The following is an 18,437-nucleotide window of genomic DNA, read 5'->3' as shown; positions in this document are numbered from 1 at the left end:
GGCTGTTCTTTCCCATTACCACATGCAGCATATCTCACTCTATCACCACTGAGTACTAGTAGCCGTCTCCCCCCTACCAATGTCAAAGAACACTTATGGCTACAGTAAAAGACGCAAAACGAGAGAAAAAGAGGACTGAAGAAGACAACAACACTGAACAACAACAAAAACAGCAACAACGACAACAACAACAACAAAACACACACACACACACACACACACACACACACACACACACACACACACACACACACACACAGATATATATATATGTAATTATATAATTATATTTAACATGCATAATCCGCATCCTAAAGCAATTGTTAAAAATTAATACACACTATTTAATCACCACTATCACCAGCACAACCACACTGCTTTTGCTTTTTGTGATTGTTCATCCCTCGGTGGGTGTTTATGGCGTGGGCGACACAGGGACGATTTTGAAGTTGTCCTGTTTCTATTTTGCAACTGTGGACATGAACCTATGGCCTTGTTGATCACACATCCGGTTCCCATATCCGGTCAGCTCAACACGCGGTGTGGAAGTGAGACAAACATGTCGAACTTCAAGCAAAGCACTAAACGTTTTGGCCAGTCCTTTTCTTTCAAAAAGAGGGCACACCGCAGTCAACCCTTAAAGAAAGGAAAAGATAAAGGTTTGAAGAAAAGTCAGGTTGTCGAAAATGAGATAAACGAGCTTCAGCAGAAGATCGACTCGGGAGTAAGTGAAACAATGTTACTCAAAGAATCAAATGGCTCATTGTTCAGAAACAAGAGATGGAAATTGTAGAGTAGTGTTTATAGGTTTAAACCTTGTACGTTTTATAGCTTACTATGTCCGATGTGATTAGTAGCAGGCAGCGACTGCAAGAGGAAAAACTAAGGTTGATCTTTGGTGTCAGAAGGACAGATGGAATCAAGGGTCCTTGTTGGAGTTTTCGGTCTGTTCCCACCTGACATCTGTTCAAGATTCTAAATAAGTCTTGGTCCTTCTGCATGCATCTGTATACATGGATGTGTATGTTTGTGATAGCATGTCTTATGTTTGTTTTACACACACACACACACACACACACACACACACACACAGAGGAAATTAAACAAATTTTAAAGATATGCACCAACCATTGGACGATGGTGGCCGGTTGAAAATAGTAAAAATAAAAGAAGCCAAACTATTGTTGTAGTGAAAGTAGGAAATTGGCCAGTACAAAAACAGGAAAGACATTTCAAAAGCCTTCTTGCTTATTAATACTCCTGTTTCTCAGTTTCTGTCATGAATATTAACTGGAGGTTAATTAAATTGCTTAATTAAAGTTAATGAAAAGGGACAAGTGAAATATGGTGTTTACTTTTAAAATGTGAGTCACCCATGACAATTGCCCACTGTCCTTGAATATTGTTTTATTTCTGTTTGCAGTTTGAATGTTATTTACTTTGTTTTGTTTATCTGTGTTTTAGACAAAAATAAATCAATTGGTTTTTTTGGGTTTTTTAACCACGTGTCTGTTGCACCAGTCGATTATGAATTATTACTTTATTCGTAATTGACTTGTTTACCTTTGTGCTAAGTGTTGATATGGACCATGTGTGTGATTTTCTTGAGTTACCATAATGATGCCAGAGAACATCCTTTTAGTTGTATGCCTAATTCAGTAATTGGTGTATCACACACACAAAAATATGTGTTTGTGTGTGTGTGCGTGGGCAGATTGATGCTTCCAAGGTGAACAGTTTTGCTGACTTTCCATTGTCAAGGAATACACTGAATGGTGAGTAGAATTGCAGTATGTATGATATTGTATGAATATCTAGAACACTAATAATAGTAATATGATCTATAATAAACATAAGAAAGAAATTTTTTAGAATGTAAAAGGAAACAATTCCAGCCCAGTTCTTATTTTAGTCAATAATTTCACTTATTTCAGCACAAAAGACAACTGAGCAAACAATTTTTTTTAAACAAAAACCACAAAACATGCACTGTTTGCTTCTTTGTTTTACTTCCTCTGGGAAAAAAATGCAGGGCTTGACATTAACTTTTTTTCCCACTTGCCCAGTCGGGCAAGTCACTGGAAAATTCACTTGCCCGGACAGAATTTGCACTTGCCCAACTTTCAGAAACTTACATACATGCATCACGAAATGCTCACATGCGCCCACACAAACATGCGCACAAAGAAGTAGTCAAACCCTTTTCTTTAACTGATGTTTGTTTTGTTGGGTTTCACCAAAGATAACTGTTGTTTTGAACAGCCAAAAACAAGTTTGGTGTCATATACTGTACCATGTCAAACTGATGCAAACTAGGCCTATCGGTTTGCTCTGCTTGGCCAAATTTTGCGCGGCTAACAGTGAAAAGACGACCCATCTTGCCCAGTCCGCTCTTAGCCTGTCAAACGCCTCTAAAAGCTATAAGCACTGAATCATTCCTTTGGCCAAGGCTCTCCACGTCTTGTCTTACACTTTTTTGGCTATTAATCGTATTCATTTGGCCTTATTTTGCTGCATTAAGCCTGTGTTTATTGTATTCTTACATTCTGTATGCTCGATTCAACTCGGCCCCCTCGAATCGGTCATTTTTCTCTACCTCTAAGTCAATCCTGTCTTTCCTTTCACTGGTTGCCTAAGCGCGGGTACCATGCCTCGTATGCCATCCCACGAAGGCAGGAATCATGATGCTGGGATTGAGACTCGGCAAGAGACTCTCCCAGGCCTGGAGCTCATGATTCCTCCCAATAGGGACTGCAGCGATGCGTCTTTAGACGCTGATCGCAGAGGCGACACTCGTACCAGTAAAATGGTCATGAAGGGGACCAGGGGGAAAGGGGTACGAGCGTCGCCTCCCGAGGGTGTCCCAGCGCGAGGCAGGGAGAGGGGGGAGTGGCAAGACCTCTTTTGGCAGTGGGGACTCGCAGCTAGGCGCGAACTCCCAAGGGGAGGCTGTGCCCGGCCATTACCTGGGTCCCCACTCGGAGACAGCCCTCATGGGCCCCATTGTTGTTCCCCCTCCTCCCTCCTCTGCCGCCCCCCCTCCCCCATCTCCTTCTGGTGGGGAGAAAATGTTGGTTCTGGGGGGTGGGGGGGGTCAGAACCTCTACTTTGCCCACCCTGGGCCAAGCCACCCCAGTCTCCCCACTGGAGGGGATTCGGGGCATGTGGGGAGGCCCCTGCTGGGGGAGGCCCGCGTGTGTCAGGCCTGACCTCCCTCCAGACCTGACCTCCCTCCGACTTGGCCAGGTTTTTCCCTTCATGGAGGTCAAGGCGCCAGTGACCCTTGGGGTTGGGGTCACAGGATGGCTGGTGCCCACGGGTGGTTATCCTCATTCTACCCATACTGGGGTGCACCTATGGTGCATGCTGGGTTGTCGGGAGGACCAGGGGCCAACCCCTTGTCCGCTCCCCACCGGACCCAACCCAGCACATCTCACAGGGTGACACACACAGCCCCGACAAGGGGAATTGACTTCTTGTCAGTCAGGTCGAGCTTCTCGACCAATATTGCCACTCAGTCCACAAATTGGGCCTCTGTCAACCCACAGGTGACTTCCACGGTCACAACGGCCTCCTTGTCAGGACCGACGGCTGCCGAGGGGCCCCGCTCGGCCCTGGGGAGCCTGCAGTTCCCACCTACCCAGCCCTCGGTCCTACAGGGAGATGAGTGGGTGTTTGTCCCCTCCCAGCACTCATGGGTCCCTCTTGCATCCAGGGATGCCCTCACTGAGAAGGTGTGGCACCCACCATCCCAAGCATGGTTGGACCTACGGTCCACACGCTCCCCACCCGCTTCAGGCGTCAAGGACATAACAGCTGTGGCCATGGTCCCTGCTCGGGATTGTCCCAGCTCATCCCGCTGTGCTGATCATAGCTCACAGGACGCCCCAGCGGGTACATCCACTTGGGATGGCACCCAGCAGGGGATGGACTGCGAACAAGAGTGGGAGCCCCTGTCTTCGGATGAGGATGAACAAGCAGATGAGCACTATTCGCCCCCATCCCAGGGGGACAGATTGAGCCCACGCCTCTCTAGGGACCAGCCTGAACCAAACTCGGACTTAGCTGAGCTTGAACTGACCCTCCCCAATAGGGTCACGCATGCCGAATCAGTCCCTCAGGCTACTTTGTTCTTGACCCTCCTTAGGCCATGTGACTCTAACTCCAGAACCACCAAGCGACTCAGAGTGCCAGAAATGGCGCAGGAATGGCTTAATAAGCCAGCCCACACTGTCAGGGGTGCTGCTTCCATCCCTCCTCCAGGCAGGGAGTCCCTTTCTGCCCCGGGTGCTTTTTCCCCGGGCAAGTTCCTTAAAGATTCCTCCAAGGGCGGAGTGTGGTCCTTGTACACACAGGACCACCCTGCCTACAGGGAAGCAGAGCCCTCCGCGCAGGACAGGATGTTGGTCTCACAGCGCACCACCTTCCCCACTTCAGCTACTCTATCTTTTAAAACATTAGCAGAGTGGGACAGATTGGCCCGCTGCTGCCTCCTCGAGGTTTCCACGGCTTATACCTTCTTCGACGCGTTTCTCCACAGGGCCAGTGAGCTGTGGGAACAGCGTCCGGTTAATCAGGACACGGGGTCGCCTTCCTCTGTCCTGCCGGGCCTCTTCACTGACCAGAGGTTAAACACTTTTGGCAATAGGGTAGCATCTGGTCTCACAGCAGCTGCAGACACAGCTACCAGCCTTCACTTCAATACTGTGCTAGCTCAGCGTGATGCCGTTCTCCACCTCTTCTATAAAGTATTTTAGGGAAAAGGGTTTTTTTTTTTATACCCGGGGTTTTTATGAAAAAGGGCCCCCGGGTTTTCATTTGGGGGGGGATCCAAAGTCCCCTTTGGGGAGGTTGGATTTGCCCCACCCCCGGGGGACTTTTTTCTGGCCCGAAAAAATTGGCCCTTTTATTTGTTTGGGACCTGGTGCCCTGGTTTTTTTTTTGGTTTTTCCCCCGGGGACTTGGGGGGGGGTTTGCCCCCCTTTTTTTTCTTTTTTTGCCCTTTTTTCCCCCTTTTTTTAAATTTTCCTTTCCCCACTTTCCCCCCCCCTTTTCCCCCCCCTTTTTTGTTTTTCTTTTTTCTAAATTTCCCGTTTTTTTTTTTCCATTACCCCTTTTCCCTTCCCCCGGGCCTTTATTTTTTTATGGACTTTTTTCCCTGGGCCTTTTGGGATTTTTTTTTTGGGGTTGGCTGGCCCCTGCCTTTTTTTTTTTTTTTTTGTTGTTTTCCCCCCCTTTTGGTTCCCCCTTTTGCCCCAAAAAACCCCGGGAGGGGGTTTTTGCCCCCCCCACCAACCCCAAAAACCCCCCCCCCAAAAACCCCCCCCCAAAATAAAGGGGTGGGCAAACAAGGGAATAAAAAATTCCGAACCGAAAGGGCCCCCCAAGGGGGAAACCCCCCAATTTCCCGTTTCGAGACTTATTTTCAAAAAAATTCCCCCCATCCATCGGGGCCCGGTCGGGTAACCTATTGTTTGTGTGGGGGGACAGGTTCCCGCCCTCTCTTTTTCCCTCTTCTTCGGGGGGGGTTTTTGGGAGCCCCCTTTCTCCCCCTCTTCCCCTTTACCCCCTTTTTTTTTCCCCCTTGTTAAATTTCCTTGGGGGGTCCGTTTTTTTCCCCCCCCCCCAAAAATTTTTTTGGGCCCCGGAATTTCCCTTGGGGGTTGGGCCCCCTTCTGTTAAAACAACAACCACCAGGGGTTGGCTAATTGGGGGGGAAAAGGGTTCCGTTTGGGCCCCCCTTTTGGGCCCCCCTTTCGACATTCCTTTTTCATTTTAACCCAAATTCTTTTCTGTTGCCCTGATGATGGTTACCCTGCCCAGTCCCCGGGGCCCCCTGTGCCAGAGATCCCCCGATTTCTAGACCTTTGCTCCCCAACGGGGTTTCCTACGAACCAGGAGAAATCTTCTTCCCAAGTCAGTTTTTCGATTCTTGGGGATAATTTAACGGGTCTATGATAGTCCCTCTCTGCCCAATCCGGGGCCCGCGGGGAGGCCCCCTCAGCCCAGGGCTGTTCCCCCCAAAAAACAGCGCAGACACTTTCCCCCTCCGGGGCAATGGGGTCCAGGCCCTCCACCCCCGGGGAGGTTCTAAAAGCCCCTTTTCAGGGGGCACTGAGTTAGGGGGGCCCAACAGCCAGGGTCCCCCAGATATTTGGGCGAGTGGTTCCCCTCGGGGGACATAAAGGTGGAAAACCCCCCCCCTTTTGGCCAAGGGGTCCCATACCCCCAAAATTAAGTGGCACACTTCACAGACACCTCCTCCCTGGGCTGGGGAGCCCACATGGGCTCACTCCATGCAGCAGGGACTTGGTCCCTGGAGGAGCGCCTATGCAACATCAATGTTCTGGAACTGGAGGCAGTTCGCAGGGCTCTCCTGCACTTCATGGAGGAGGCCACTGGCAAGACCATCTGCTTGTTCATGGACAATACGACGGTCGCATGTTATGTGAACAAAGGCGGGGGGGAGCGCACTCGGCAGACCTCTCCCTGCGGACCGAGGCTCTCCTCCGTTGGTGCCACAGCAAGGGCATTGCACTTTCAGCGAGACACATAGCAGGAAAAGCCAACATCTTGGCAGATGCTCTCAGCAGGTCCAAGAGTGTCATCCACACATAGTGGACCCTGGACAGGGACACCCTTCAGGGGTGTGGGAGCGGTGGTTTCGGCCGATGGTGGACCTCTTTGCCACAAAGTTCAACAAGAGACTTCCCACTTATGTCTCTCTGGTCGCCAACCCGGAAGCGTGGGCAGCGGATGCTCTCTCTTTAGACTGGAGCAGTCTGATTGCCTACGAATTTCCTCCCTTTCCAGTTCTTTTCAAGGTGATACGGAAAGCCAGATTGGAATGCCCACAGCTGATTCTCATTGCGCCGAAATGGGACTTGTTCCTGGTGCTGGATTTCATTCGAAAACAACCCTTCGAGCCATTGGATACTATTCCTTTCAACTTACTCACCCTCAAGACCACTTTCCTTCTGTTGCTGGCCACAGGCCGTCGTAGAAGTGAGATTCATGGTCTTAGTGGAATGCCACAAGATCTGGCCTTCCACAGAGATGGTTCCATCACTCTTCGTTTCCTTCCAGAGTTTATAATAATAATAATAATAATGGATACTTATATAGCACACTATCCAGAAATCTGTTCTAGGTGCTTTACAAAAACGCTTACATCTATGTTACATACACACACCAAAATATGACTACACACACACACACACACACACACACACACACACACACACACACACTGCATACATAACTCACTCACTCATTCCCTCGACCGCTGGGGTTGTTGGGGGGACATGAGGAAGATGTCATAGCTCGCCACGCCGTTCTGTTGGCAGCTGTCGTGAGGAGATCTGGCATCGTCATTTTGGTCCATTCCTTGACGTTGTCGGACCATCTCTTTCTCTGCTGCCCCCATCTGCGCCCTCCCTCTACAGTCCCTTGCAGGATGGTTTTGGAGAGGGTGTTATGTCGTATGACGTGACCAAACCATGCCATCTTCCGTCGTTTGACAGTCGCCAGCAGTGGTTCTTGGGGCCCAACAAGGTTGCTGACCAGGTTCCGCACATAGTCATTGGTCTTGTGCTCCTTGTAGGAGATGTGTAGTAGTCTCCTCAAGCACATTTTAACATACATGTGTGTCTAACAGCTACCCTAACACATACGCACACATAGGCAGGCACAAACTTACATAAACGCACGCACACACAATACACATTCATATACATGCATGTAGTTATGTACACATACATATGTATACACACATAGTCAAGCACAGCTAACGCAAAGGAAGTGGACCCGCCACAATTGAACTTACTGCCGAGGGAAAAGGTGAGTTTTGAGACAAGATTTAAAAGATGTGAGGGAATCAGAATGACGGAGGTTATCAGGGAGCTTGTTCCACGTCTTTAGCGATTGAAAAGAAAACGATCTGTGTCCATAGGTCTTACTTCTGACGTGAGGTATCCTGAGAAGTCGAGTATCAGAGGAAGAACGGAGCTGGCGAGACGGGGTATAGATATGGAGGAGTTCAGAAAGATACTTGGGGCCAGATCCGTTGACTGCAGAAAAGGTCAGAGTGGATAGCTTATAGTCTATTCGATCAGAAACAGGCAACCAGTGGAGAGACTGAAGGAGAGGAGAAACATGGTCAAATTTAGAAGCTCGGCAAATGAGTCTGGAAGCGTTATTCTGAATTCGTTGGAGTCTGTCTAACAGATATTTGGGAAGGCCAGCCAAAAGAGTATCTGGCTAAGAACCAAGACCCCGAGGTCCCTTCCCCCTCTCTGAGGGTCAGACCTTTGTCTGATATTCTTGCCCGAGATGATGAGGATAGGCATCTCTGCCCTGTTCGGTGTCTCAAATACTATTGGGATAGGTCTCGCCGTAGGCGTTCTTCTAAGAGGCGTCTTCTCATCTCCCTCAATGAGAATTACAAGAAAGACATTGCTGCAGGCACCATTTCCCGCTGGGTTTCCCAAGTCATATCCTAGAGCCTACGCTCATTCTCACAGGGATATCAGCTGTCTTAATCCCAGAGCTCACGAAGTGCAGGCCATAGCCACTTCGGCTGCTTTCCAGCACTCAGTGCCACTGCAGCATGTCTTGGAGGCAGCCTTCTGGCGGTCTGAGAATCCCTTCATCAACTTCTGCCTCAGGGATTTCTGTATGACCAGGGCTGACGGTTCCAAGGGGATTTCCTTTGTTGCAGCTAACACTGCCGTCTCAGTTACAAGGGCTCCCCATACGAACCAGTAGGCGTTGCCCTCCTCCATTTGCTTTAAATTCTGCATCAGTCTGACATGGTACAGTATATGACACCAAAAGGAGGAGTTTGTATTATACTCTGTTTGGTGATACATATACTTACCATGTCAAACTCGAATGCCCGCCCGTCCGTCCCTGCGTCTCTGCCGTGGTTCTCATGGGGCATTTTTTTCGATGGCCATGGAATGATTCAACGCTTATAGCTTTTAGAGGTGTTTGATTGGCTAAGAGCGGACCGGGCAAGACGGGTCATCTTTTCACTGTTAGGCGCGCAAAATTTGGCCAAGCAGAGCAAACCGATAGGCCTAATTTGCATCAGTTTGACATGGTAAGTATATGTATCACCAAACATGGAGCATAATACAAACTCCTCCTTTTTATCTCAGTCTCACTTGACAAAACACTGCCTTTGGCATGATTTTGCAGATGACTGTCAGCCACAGAAATTATTTCTTTTTTTAACCTCCACTGCAAACAGCAACATGCAGAGCCACAGAGAGAGAGAGAGAGAGAGAGAGAGAGAGTGTATGTGTGTGTGTGTGTTGGTTGTGTGTTGTGTTGTGTGTGTGTGTGTGTGTGTGTGTGTGTGTGTGTGTGTGAGTGAAAGGGGATGGTGAAGGGTCACAGTTCCAGACAGGGAAAGTAGTACAGCTGTTCTGTCTACATGGAGGTTGCTTAGCAACGTAGCTTTCCACAATGTCCTTTGATATGTGTCAATTCCCACAGCAGAACTGAACTTTGACCCCTACCCTTCCTCCATCCTTTCTGCTATTCCCAGTCTGACCATGGAGGTGAGGGAGGGGGGGAGGGGTGTTAAGGGTAAGCAAGTCAGCGATATGGGATGTGGTCTCAGGAGGGGACAGAGAAAGTTGGGGGAGGGGGGTGTGTGGGGTGGGTGGGTGAAGGAATGAGAAGAGGGGGAGGATCGTAGAAGTCATGTCTTTGTTGACTTGGTTTAAGTTATGATTCTACAGAATGGCCGTTTCCTTTTGATTGACGAACTTGACCTTCACACTGAGATGTGAGGGAGAGAGAGTGAGAGACTGATGAGGCAGAAAGGCAGACAGATCATGGTCAAAGAAATGGAGGGGAGGGTGGTGAAGGGATAGTGCGGCAGTGATTTTGACAACCTTGCCAGTGGAGGGGTGAGGTTTACATGCAGGAAGAGTGGGGGGGTGGGGGGGGGGGGAGATGGGCACAGCCATCCATGTAAGTTGCCCTCTTGGACTGACTACAGACAGGCCTGGCTGGCTATCATGTAACACCAATGGGCAGGTGCCGGCAGTGAAGTTTTCACTTTCCTCCAAAGAACCCATCGCCAGGCAAGCACCGTCATAACTCCCCACTTTGTTGTTGTGGACCCAGAAGCTTGTTGCCCAAAACATTTTTTTCTTTCCTCATAAGAAGTTGTACTGAAATCTATTTTCGCATACTGGTGTATTCTCAGTCAATATGATGTACAAATTAACCCCAAAATGGTACTGGTAAACAGGTCTGTCATAGAAACAAACTATGTTGTTTTGTTGGGTTTTTTTTGTTTAAAGTGGAACATCAGAGTACATTGCGACGTGATTTTTTTAGTTGTGATGTGATGGGCGGAAGATGAACTACGCTGTAAGAAAAATTACCATTGGCTGTCCAAAAATAGCAACCAATGGCAAATCAAATGATGCGTGATGGATATTTTTGAAAACAAAACATGCTGGTCTTGGAAAATATAACTTGCCCGACCGGGCAAGTTCGGTAAGGGCAATACTTGCCTGAAACTATGATCTACTTGCCCCAGGCAGTCGGGCAACTGTTAATGTCGAGCCCTGAAATGAGTGGTCGATGAAAAAAAAAAAAAGGAAAACCAAGGTTTAACAATTTTTGCAGACAAAAATGAATGCATCAAGAACACAGCAGAAGTTGTTGCATTCACTTCTCAGTTTAAAAGAGAGAGAGTGAGAAAGATATGCGCCCACACCACCCCTCTTTACTTCTATTTTTTCAGGATATTTTTCTGATTTCGCTGTGGGAGTCTTGCAGAAGAAATTATTTGCATTTGTAGATAAGATATTTTCCAGCAGCAGTCACAAACATTATGACAATAATGAGCTTGATGTTTCCAGTAACAAAATAGATGGTCCAATATTATAGGTGAGTCATCTCTCCAGCTTCAGGAAGAGTTTGATCAAAGTAAATACTCTGTATGCATTACATGAGTGTCTATTCTTGTATTTTCTGAAATTTACTGTAACTTCTTGAAAGGTTTCTTGATTATTGCTTGCCCTGGTTGTGCAGTTTGAGATAGAAGAAAAACTATTATGTGTTGTGCACACAGTCACACATTTTTTAACATGTGCATGTACAGGTAGTGGTGTTCTTCATATTATAACTTCCACACTCATATACAAGATGATACACATACACTCAAACACACACATGCACACTTACATGCAGTGATGCATGCACACACACACACACACACACATTGACTCACACTCAAGAAATTTCCAGTTGTGGGGATCAGACTGCTCACATCATGAATTAGAATCAGATCAAATGTGTTGTAACCCCTCTCCCCCACCCACCCCCCATGCACCCCTCCCCACCCCTGCACTCTTTGCTTCCTTCTTGAAACTGGAACTAATACTCTGTTGCGAAAAAAAAAAAAAAAATCAAATGACAACTTTGATGTCCAGGACTGAAGAAAGCCAACTATGTCATACCCACGGACATCCAGAGGCAGGCTATCAGTCTGGCTCTGCAAGGCAAAGACATACTGGGAGCTGCCAAGACTGGGTCAGGAAAAACACTGGCCTTTCTGATTCCGGTCAGTGGTAGCACTTGATACTGTGTGTGTGTGTGTGTGTGTGTGTGTGTGTGTGCGCGCGCGCGCGTGCGCGAGCATTGTGTGCCCTGTGTGTTAGTGCTGTGTGAGAGTGTGTGTGTGGGCATGTGAGTGTGTAGTGTGTATGTGTGTGTGTGTGTGTGTGTGTGTGTGTGTTAGACAGACAGATAGATAGAGAGAGAGAGAGCTCAGAGAGAGAGATTTTCCTTTGAAACATAATTATTCATGATATTGATTTGTCACAGAGCAATGATTTTAGTTAGGTCACCTTTAATGTATTTTGAATATATCTTTATATAAATGACTATATGAGAATGAAGTTTTTCTTTATAAGCGTTATTACTGTTGACCATAGAAAAGTTTCATTTTCATTGTCCATATTTAGACATGTTTACTGTACTGTGCATAGAGGAAGACATGTAATGGTTAAAGCGTTGGACTTTCAATCTGAGGGTCCCAGGTTCAAATCTCTGTGACAGCGCCTGATGGATAAAGGGTGGAGATTTTTCCGATCTCCCAGGTCAACATAGGTGCAGACCTGCTAGTGCCTGAACCTCCTTTGTGTGTATATGCATGCAGAAGATCAAATACACATGTTAAAGATCCTGTAATCCATGTCAGCGTTCAGTGGGTTATGGAAACAAGAACATACTCAGCATGCACACCCCTGAAAACGGAGTATGGCTGCCTTCATGCTGGGGTAGATAAATAAAAACGGTCATATACGTAAAATGTTACATGTCTGTCTGAGTGTGTATGTGTGCATGCCTGAAATCTGATTGAATGACACAGGAAATGAATGATGAGCACCCAGTGGCAGCCGTCAGTCGGCTCTACCCAGGTAGGCAGCCTGTTGTGCAAATTACCCCGTGTTTGTAAAGTGCTTAGAGCTTGGTCTCCGGCCGAGGATAGGTGCTATATAAGTATCCATATAAATCATTCAAAACACATTATATATTAAGTATGAACAACCAGGTGTCAGTCCACAGTGAGAAGTTTAGACAGGAGCTGTGTCACAAAGGAATCCATAAACATGTTAACCTTTAGTGCTTTAATGATAAAGATGATAATAATAACAGTACATTTATATAGCGCTTTCAAACCTCTCAAAGCGTTTTACAACACATCAGTCAGACAAAAAGGACACAAGAACACGCACAATGACATTTACACATATTCACTCACACACACATGCATATGCGCACGCACGCACGCACACATGGAAGAAAAACAGATGTAGATTCATCGAGAAAGACATGGGATGGAGTGTCCTTCCTGATTATGTAGAAACTGCTTGAAAAGGACTTTAGACTTGTTTTCTTCTTCTTCTTCATTTGTGGGCTGCAACTCCCACGTTCACTGGTATGTACACAAGTGGGCTTTTACATGTATGACCATTTTTACCTCACTATGTAGGCAGCCATACTTTGTTTTTTGGGGTGTTCATGCTGGGTATGTTCTTGTTTCCATAACCCACCGAACGCCGACATGGCTTATAGGATCTTTAACGCGCATATTTGATCTTCTGCTTGTGTACACACACAAAGGGGGTACAGGCACTAGCAGGTTTACACATATGTTGACCTGGGAGATCTGGAAAATCTCCACCCTTTACCCACCAGGCGCAGTTACCGAGATTCGAACCCAGGACCCTCAGATTTAAAGTCCAGCACTTAACCACTGGGCTGTTGCGCCCTTCAGACTTGTTTTAAAGGATGTGAGAGAAGGAATGTTTTTAGACATGTTTTAAAGGATGTGAGAGAAGGAATGTTTTTAGACATGTTTTAAAGGATGTGAGAGAAGGAATGTTTTTAGACATGTTTTAATTTAAAGGATGTGAGTGAGGGACTGTCACAGACTGAAAAATGCAGTGAATCCAGGTTTGTACAGCTGAAGAACCAAAACTAGTAAAAGCTCTCCCACCATGTTTCTCTCTGTTCTGTTTCTTGCTGTTTTCCTCAGGTCTTGGGTCTCATTTTTGGTCAGTGCTACGGTGGAGCTTGGGGAGACGCAGTGGCAGAGCTGGTTTGGCATTGGACGTGTGACCCTGTGCTCGCCAGTGGTCAGGGTTTGAAGCTCTGTTTCAGCATGGTATTGTGTCCTTGGGAAAGACGCTGTTCCAGTTTTCCTCGCTCCACCCAGGTGTGAAAGGGTGCCTGACTTCTGTCAAGCAAGGTTAAAAGTGGTGGAAGGAGTCTGGAGAGGATTGGGCCTTGCCTTCCTTTGCGCAGCCCAAGGCACAGTGGATATGAATTCACTGCCCCATTGGCTGTATAAGACTATGGGACTTTTAAGTTAACATTGCAGCCACTTCAACAGTTCAAGCACCTCATCATTGTTTTTCTTCAGATCCTGGAAGTGTTGCACAAAGCGCGGACATCATCGGTGTTTGGTATGGCTGCCCTCATCATCACGCCAACGCGAGAACTGGCCTTCCAGATCTTTGAGGTTCTGAACAAGATTCGAACCTTTCATGACTTCACCGCCAACCTCATCATTGGGGGCAAGGTGAGCACATGACCGACACTGGGACATGGTTGGTTGTGGTCGGTACTGGACAGGCCACGGCCACGCCTATCTACCTGTACCATTTTTGTATGCTGTATTGTATTACGTTAACATTTTACTGGAAATTTAGTATCTCTTTTTGAATTTAGTTAACCCTTTTGCTGCCAGGAAAATAAGATTTAAGTAAATCAGTTTGCCAGGGTTTTTTCACAAAAAACGAGTATATATTTTCAAAAAAATCTGTGCGCTTTGTTATTGGAGAAAGACTTATAAAAGTATATATTTTCTGAAAAATAAATGAATAAAGAATACAAAACACATGATGTTTTCCCATTTTATATGTTTTCAGTGATATGCTGTTGTTTTGAAATCAGTGTTTTGTTTTTTGTCACATTTTCAACTTGTTCATTACAAACATTAGTCAGGTAATTTGCACTAAAATATCTTTTCTGGACAAATGGATAATACCTGCACACACAAATTATACTAGAACAACCACAATTAAAAAGTAAAAAATAAAAAAGAGACAGATACACAATGCATTGTGACTTCTCCAAGTGATAATATGGATGTGGGGCCATGCCCCCTCGGTATCAACCCCTCTCCTCTTCACCCCTCTCACACAATCACTTTATAAAGTTTAAGCAGTTCTCATCAGACCGCGTTGGCTGAGCGTCAAGAAAATCACTCACACTGTGTCCTGCTAATAATTTGGTCACTCTGTCATCATCTACAGCTGTACAGCCGGAATCACTCACTGATAGTCGTATCTTGGCCACTCTCTTGATTGCTCCCTTTATTTTTTCTATCAAATCATCCTATAAATGTTCATCACTGTCTTCTCCTTCGAAGTTACGCTTCAGTTCTTTCTGAACATCAGCTAAAGAAAGCAATCTTGGTTGATTTAGCTTGCTACGATTGTATGTCTTGAGCACGGTGTCAGTCTGACATTTTGTTGAGCGAGCGAGGAGAGGAGCCAGGCAAACATTGCGGCAGTAACTCATCCAAAACGTTCAAATCAAGGACTACCTCATGACATAGTGGGGTTTCTAGCTATGAATAGAATATAGAAAGATTCCCAAAGCTACCAGTGTTTTTGTCAACAAACTCCATGCAAACCAGGGAAAAGTCATATTTCGATGACGAGTTATCTCGTCATTGTGGCAGCGAAGCGTACATGCTTGCGCTGACGAGTTATCTCGTCATATAGGCAGCCTGAGGGTTAAACGTGAGTGAACTATGAGTTGTTGCTATCTCTTTAAACATTGTTTTTCCTTTTAGTGGGTTGTACGGCAGCAGGGTTACAGAAGAGTGTTTTGCTTGTTATTAACAAAATGTGTAAATTTTCAACTTTTTTTTAATGGATGTGTGTGAAAATGTGAATCTTTGTGTGTGTGTGTGTGCTTCCTTGTCTGTGTCAATGCATGTTTGTGTGCTGCATGTATTTACTTTCTGTATGTGTCTGTGTGTGCAGAAAATGTGGCGGGAGGAGCACTTGATGGCCAACACCAACATTGTGGTGTGCACTGTGGGACGTCTTCTGCACCACCTGGATCAGACGCCCTCCTTCAGTGCTGACGACCTCAAGATACTGGGTATGGTTACTCTTTACTTATTTCTGATGTTACTGTTGATTTGAGTGGATGCTGAAGTTGGCTGATTTTGACTGATCTGTGTTGCTACTTGTACATGCAGGCTATGATTTTGGTTGAGGAGTCAGACTTAGGATTTTCAGCAACAGAGGAATGATCTAACCTTAACTTTAAGTTACCAACCTAACATTTAGCATCATTGATTTTGGGGGATTTTTTTTTTCATTGACTTTGTAACTTGTAATTTATTTTTTCTATATCATGGGCCTGACATGCGATAGCAAGAGAATGTGATATTCAGATTCTCACCTTTTTTTTCTTCTTCTTCTTGGTGATGTATGCACCTTATCTGTGACCAAATTAAATTTTGTTTTAATTACACATACTTAACCGTGACCCAACTAGTGCAGACTCCGGCAGGGGTCTGACATTCCTGCGGAGAAAATGAAACTACGGCCGATAACCTCCCGGAAGTAGGTAACCTCCCCTTTGTCCCGCTGGCTAACGCCCTCTTTTTCCGGCAGCCATTATGACTCCTGTTCTGTGCTCTCCATACGGCTAAGTTTTTTTGTATTTTCTGTCTGTCGATTCTCTGGCGTTCTTGTTTTTTGTCAAATTTTGTCTCGAACCAGGCCACATAATTATATGGTTCGATTGGGATATCGGGCTAAAATTAAGGTGTGATCGATATCGATTCGCGGACACTCTGGGCCCTCTATTTCTGGCCCTCTCAACAACGCCAACCCGACGCCTCCCCCACTTCCTTCGCTTCCTCCGGTCGACTCCAGACCTCCACCACCTCCTGCACCCTCTCCGGCGACTTCTAGGGGTACGTTACCCCATACTCAGGTCAGTGGTGCCATTGATGCTTTCCTTTTCAATTCGCGAACGAAGTCGACGCGATCCGCATTTCTCGGCCCTGCCAGTCGGTAGGACACCCGAGTCGATCTCCTCTATCACTTTTCCCATGTCAACAATGGAATGTGCCATAACCCCTTTGGAACACACCACCATACACTGGCTTTGGATCCGCACGCTAGACTGGGCCCTATGTGCGATGCGTCCGTGGTGGCCGCTGTGACATTGGCTCACGCGCCCCCCACGTGGCATGCCTCTTCCGTCTCGGATCCTATGGCGACCGAGGCGCTTAGGGATGCCCTCCCCAGGGGTAGGGAGGAAGGTGGACCACTAGGGGACACGCTTGCCCATGCGTGTGCACCCTCACCTTGTCCGATTTTCCGATCCAAGGGAGACAACTCCTGCTTCGGCACTCTTGCCGGTGACCGCCGCAGTTACTTCCCTTTACCGGCACGGCTCCTCGCCAACAGTGCAGGTGCGTGCTCGGTCCCTTCAAGCTTTGCGGTGATTACCCCATTTGCCACACCGCTGATTGCTGCTGTTTCCCATCCACTAATGGCGTCTCAGCAAGCTGCTCAACCAAACAACCAGCAACCCATTGGGAACTTGCTGCGGCAATTATGCACTGGTGCCACACCTAGCGCCTGCTCCACCCCTTGCGCACAGAGCAGATGCGTGCACAGCCCATTGAACTTCGGCAGTGACAGTTTTTTCTGCCCCACTGCATATCTCCACTGTTACCCAGACTGATATCGGCAATTCCACGTCGGAGTGCCTTTTGATAACTTGATTCTGCCACTTGGCAGTGCTCGGGCCGATCTTGTCTGGTTACGGCGCCATTATGCCACATGTCCCCACCATCTCGCGTCCGATGGCGACCGATTCGGTTCGGGATGCCAACGGCACTAAGGGACATTATTATTATCGGTTAAGGTGGCATAGAACCACGGACTCTCGCATGCAGCATGACGCTCCTCCCTCTACAGCGAGGAAACGTCACACTGGGGGATATGTGCTCTAAAGACACCATCCTTTTCGCCGAATATCGGCGCCAAGGGAGACAACTCCGCATTTGTAACTGACACAGCACGTCACTCTTGCCCCCCGTGCTGTCCACCTACGATGTTTCTTCGAATTCTCATTGGGTCCTCATGCCCATTCATGGACTTTACACATCTTTGCACAGCAACTACACCTTTCTTGCTGTTTCTCAGGCTATTGGCGACTGAACTTTGGGGTTCTTCATCCCCCACACACGCACACAGCCCTCTGCAGGCAACCAGTCCTATAACCATTCTCTTCTTGTGATACACAATAATAGGAAATAAATCACAGTATTTCCCCTTCTGCCCTTTTGATTTTTATTACAATCAACAATCACGATATATATATATATATAGCTATATATATGTATATATAGATGTGTGTATGTATGTATGTATATATATATATACAAAAAAAGAAAAAAAAAGAAAAAAAGCCCATATATATGTATATATATATGTATGTATATATGTGTGTGTGTGTATGTATATGTGTGTGTGTGTATATATACGTATATATATACACACACATATACACATATATATCTATGAGATATCTTGCTACATTTATTCACTTATAGATGTATACTTATCCCTCAGAATACACATGCGTGTGCGCTTATGGGATAGGTTCAGACAACTTTCTTATTAACATGTACAATTATATTTCTATCTCTATTCATTGACATCTATTCATTGAGATTCCCTACATAGCAATATAGGCACACTTGCATTTGCAGCCTTCTGTCCACAATGCCCTGAACTCTCTGCGCCTACGTACTTGCACTTTATTCATATGTGTATGTACATCTCATATTTAGGTGCATA

General features: G+C 46.4%; 1 protein-coding gene across 1 annotated transcript in view; it reads left to right on the top strand.

The window, feature by feature from the left end:
• Positions 1 to 525: 525 nt before the first annotated feature.
• LOC143283429 (putative ATP-dependent RNA helicase DDX10) overlaps positions 526 to 18,437 on the top strand; it is a 54,833-nt gene continuing 36,921 nt past the window's right edge. Inside the window, exons 1-5 of the mRNA XM_076589665.1 lie at positions 526 to 724; positions 1,715 to 1,775; positions 11,460 to 11,590; positions 13,958 to 14,116; positions 15,591 to 15,711. Coding sequence (XP_076445780.1) covers positions 560 to 724; positions 1,715 to 1,775; positions 11,460 to 11,590; positions 13,958 to 14,116; positions 15,591 to 15,711 — 637 coding nt within the window. The 5' untranslated portion in view covers positions 526 to 559. The remainder of the gene's footprint in view (positions 725 to 1,714; positions 1,776 to 11,459; positions 11,591 to 13,957; positions 14,117 to 15,590; positions 15,712 to 18,437) is intronic.

This window comes from Babylonia areolata, chromosome 6 (assembly GCF_041734735.1).
Source record: "Babylonia areolata isolate BAREFJ2019XMU chromosome 6, ASM4173473v1, whole genome shotgun sequence".
Lineage (NCBI taxonomy): Eukaryota > Metazoa > Mollusca > Gastropoda > Neogastropoda > Buccinidae > Babylonia > Babylonia areolata.
This window is presented reverse-complemented; position numbering and strand designations above follow the sequence as displayed.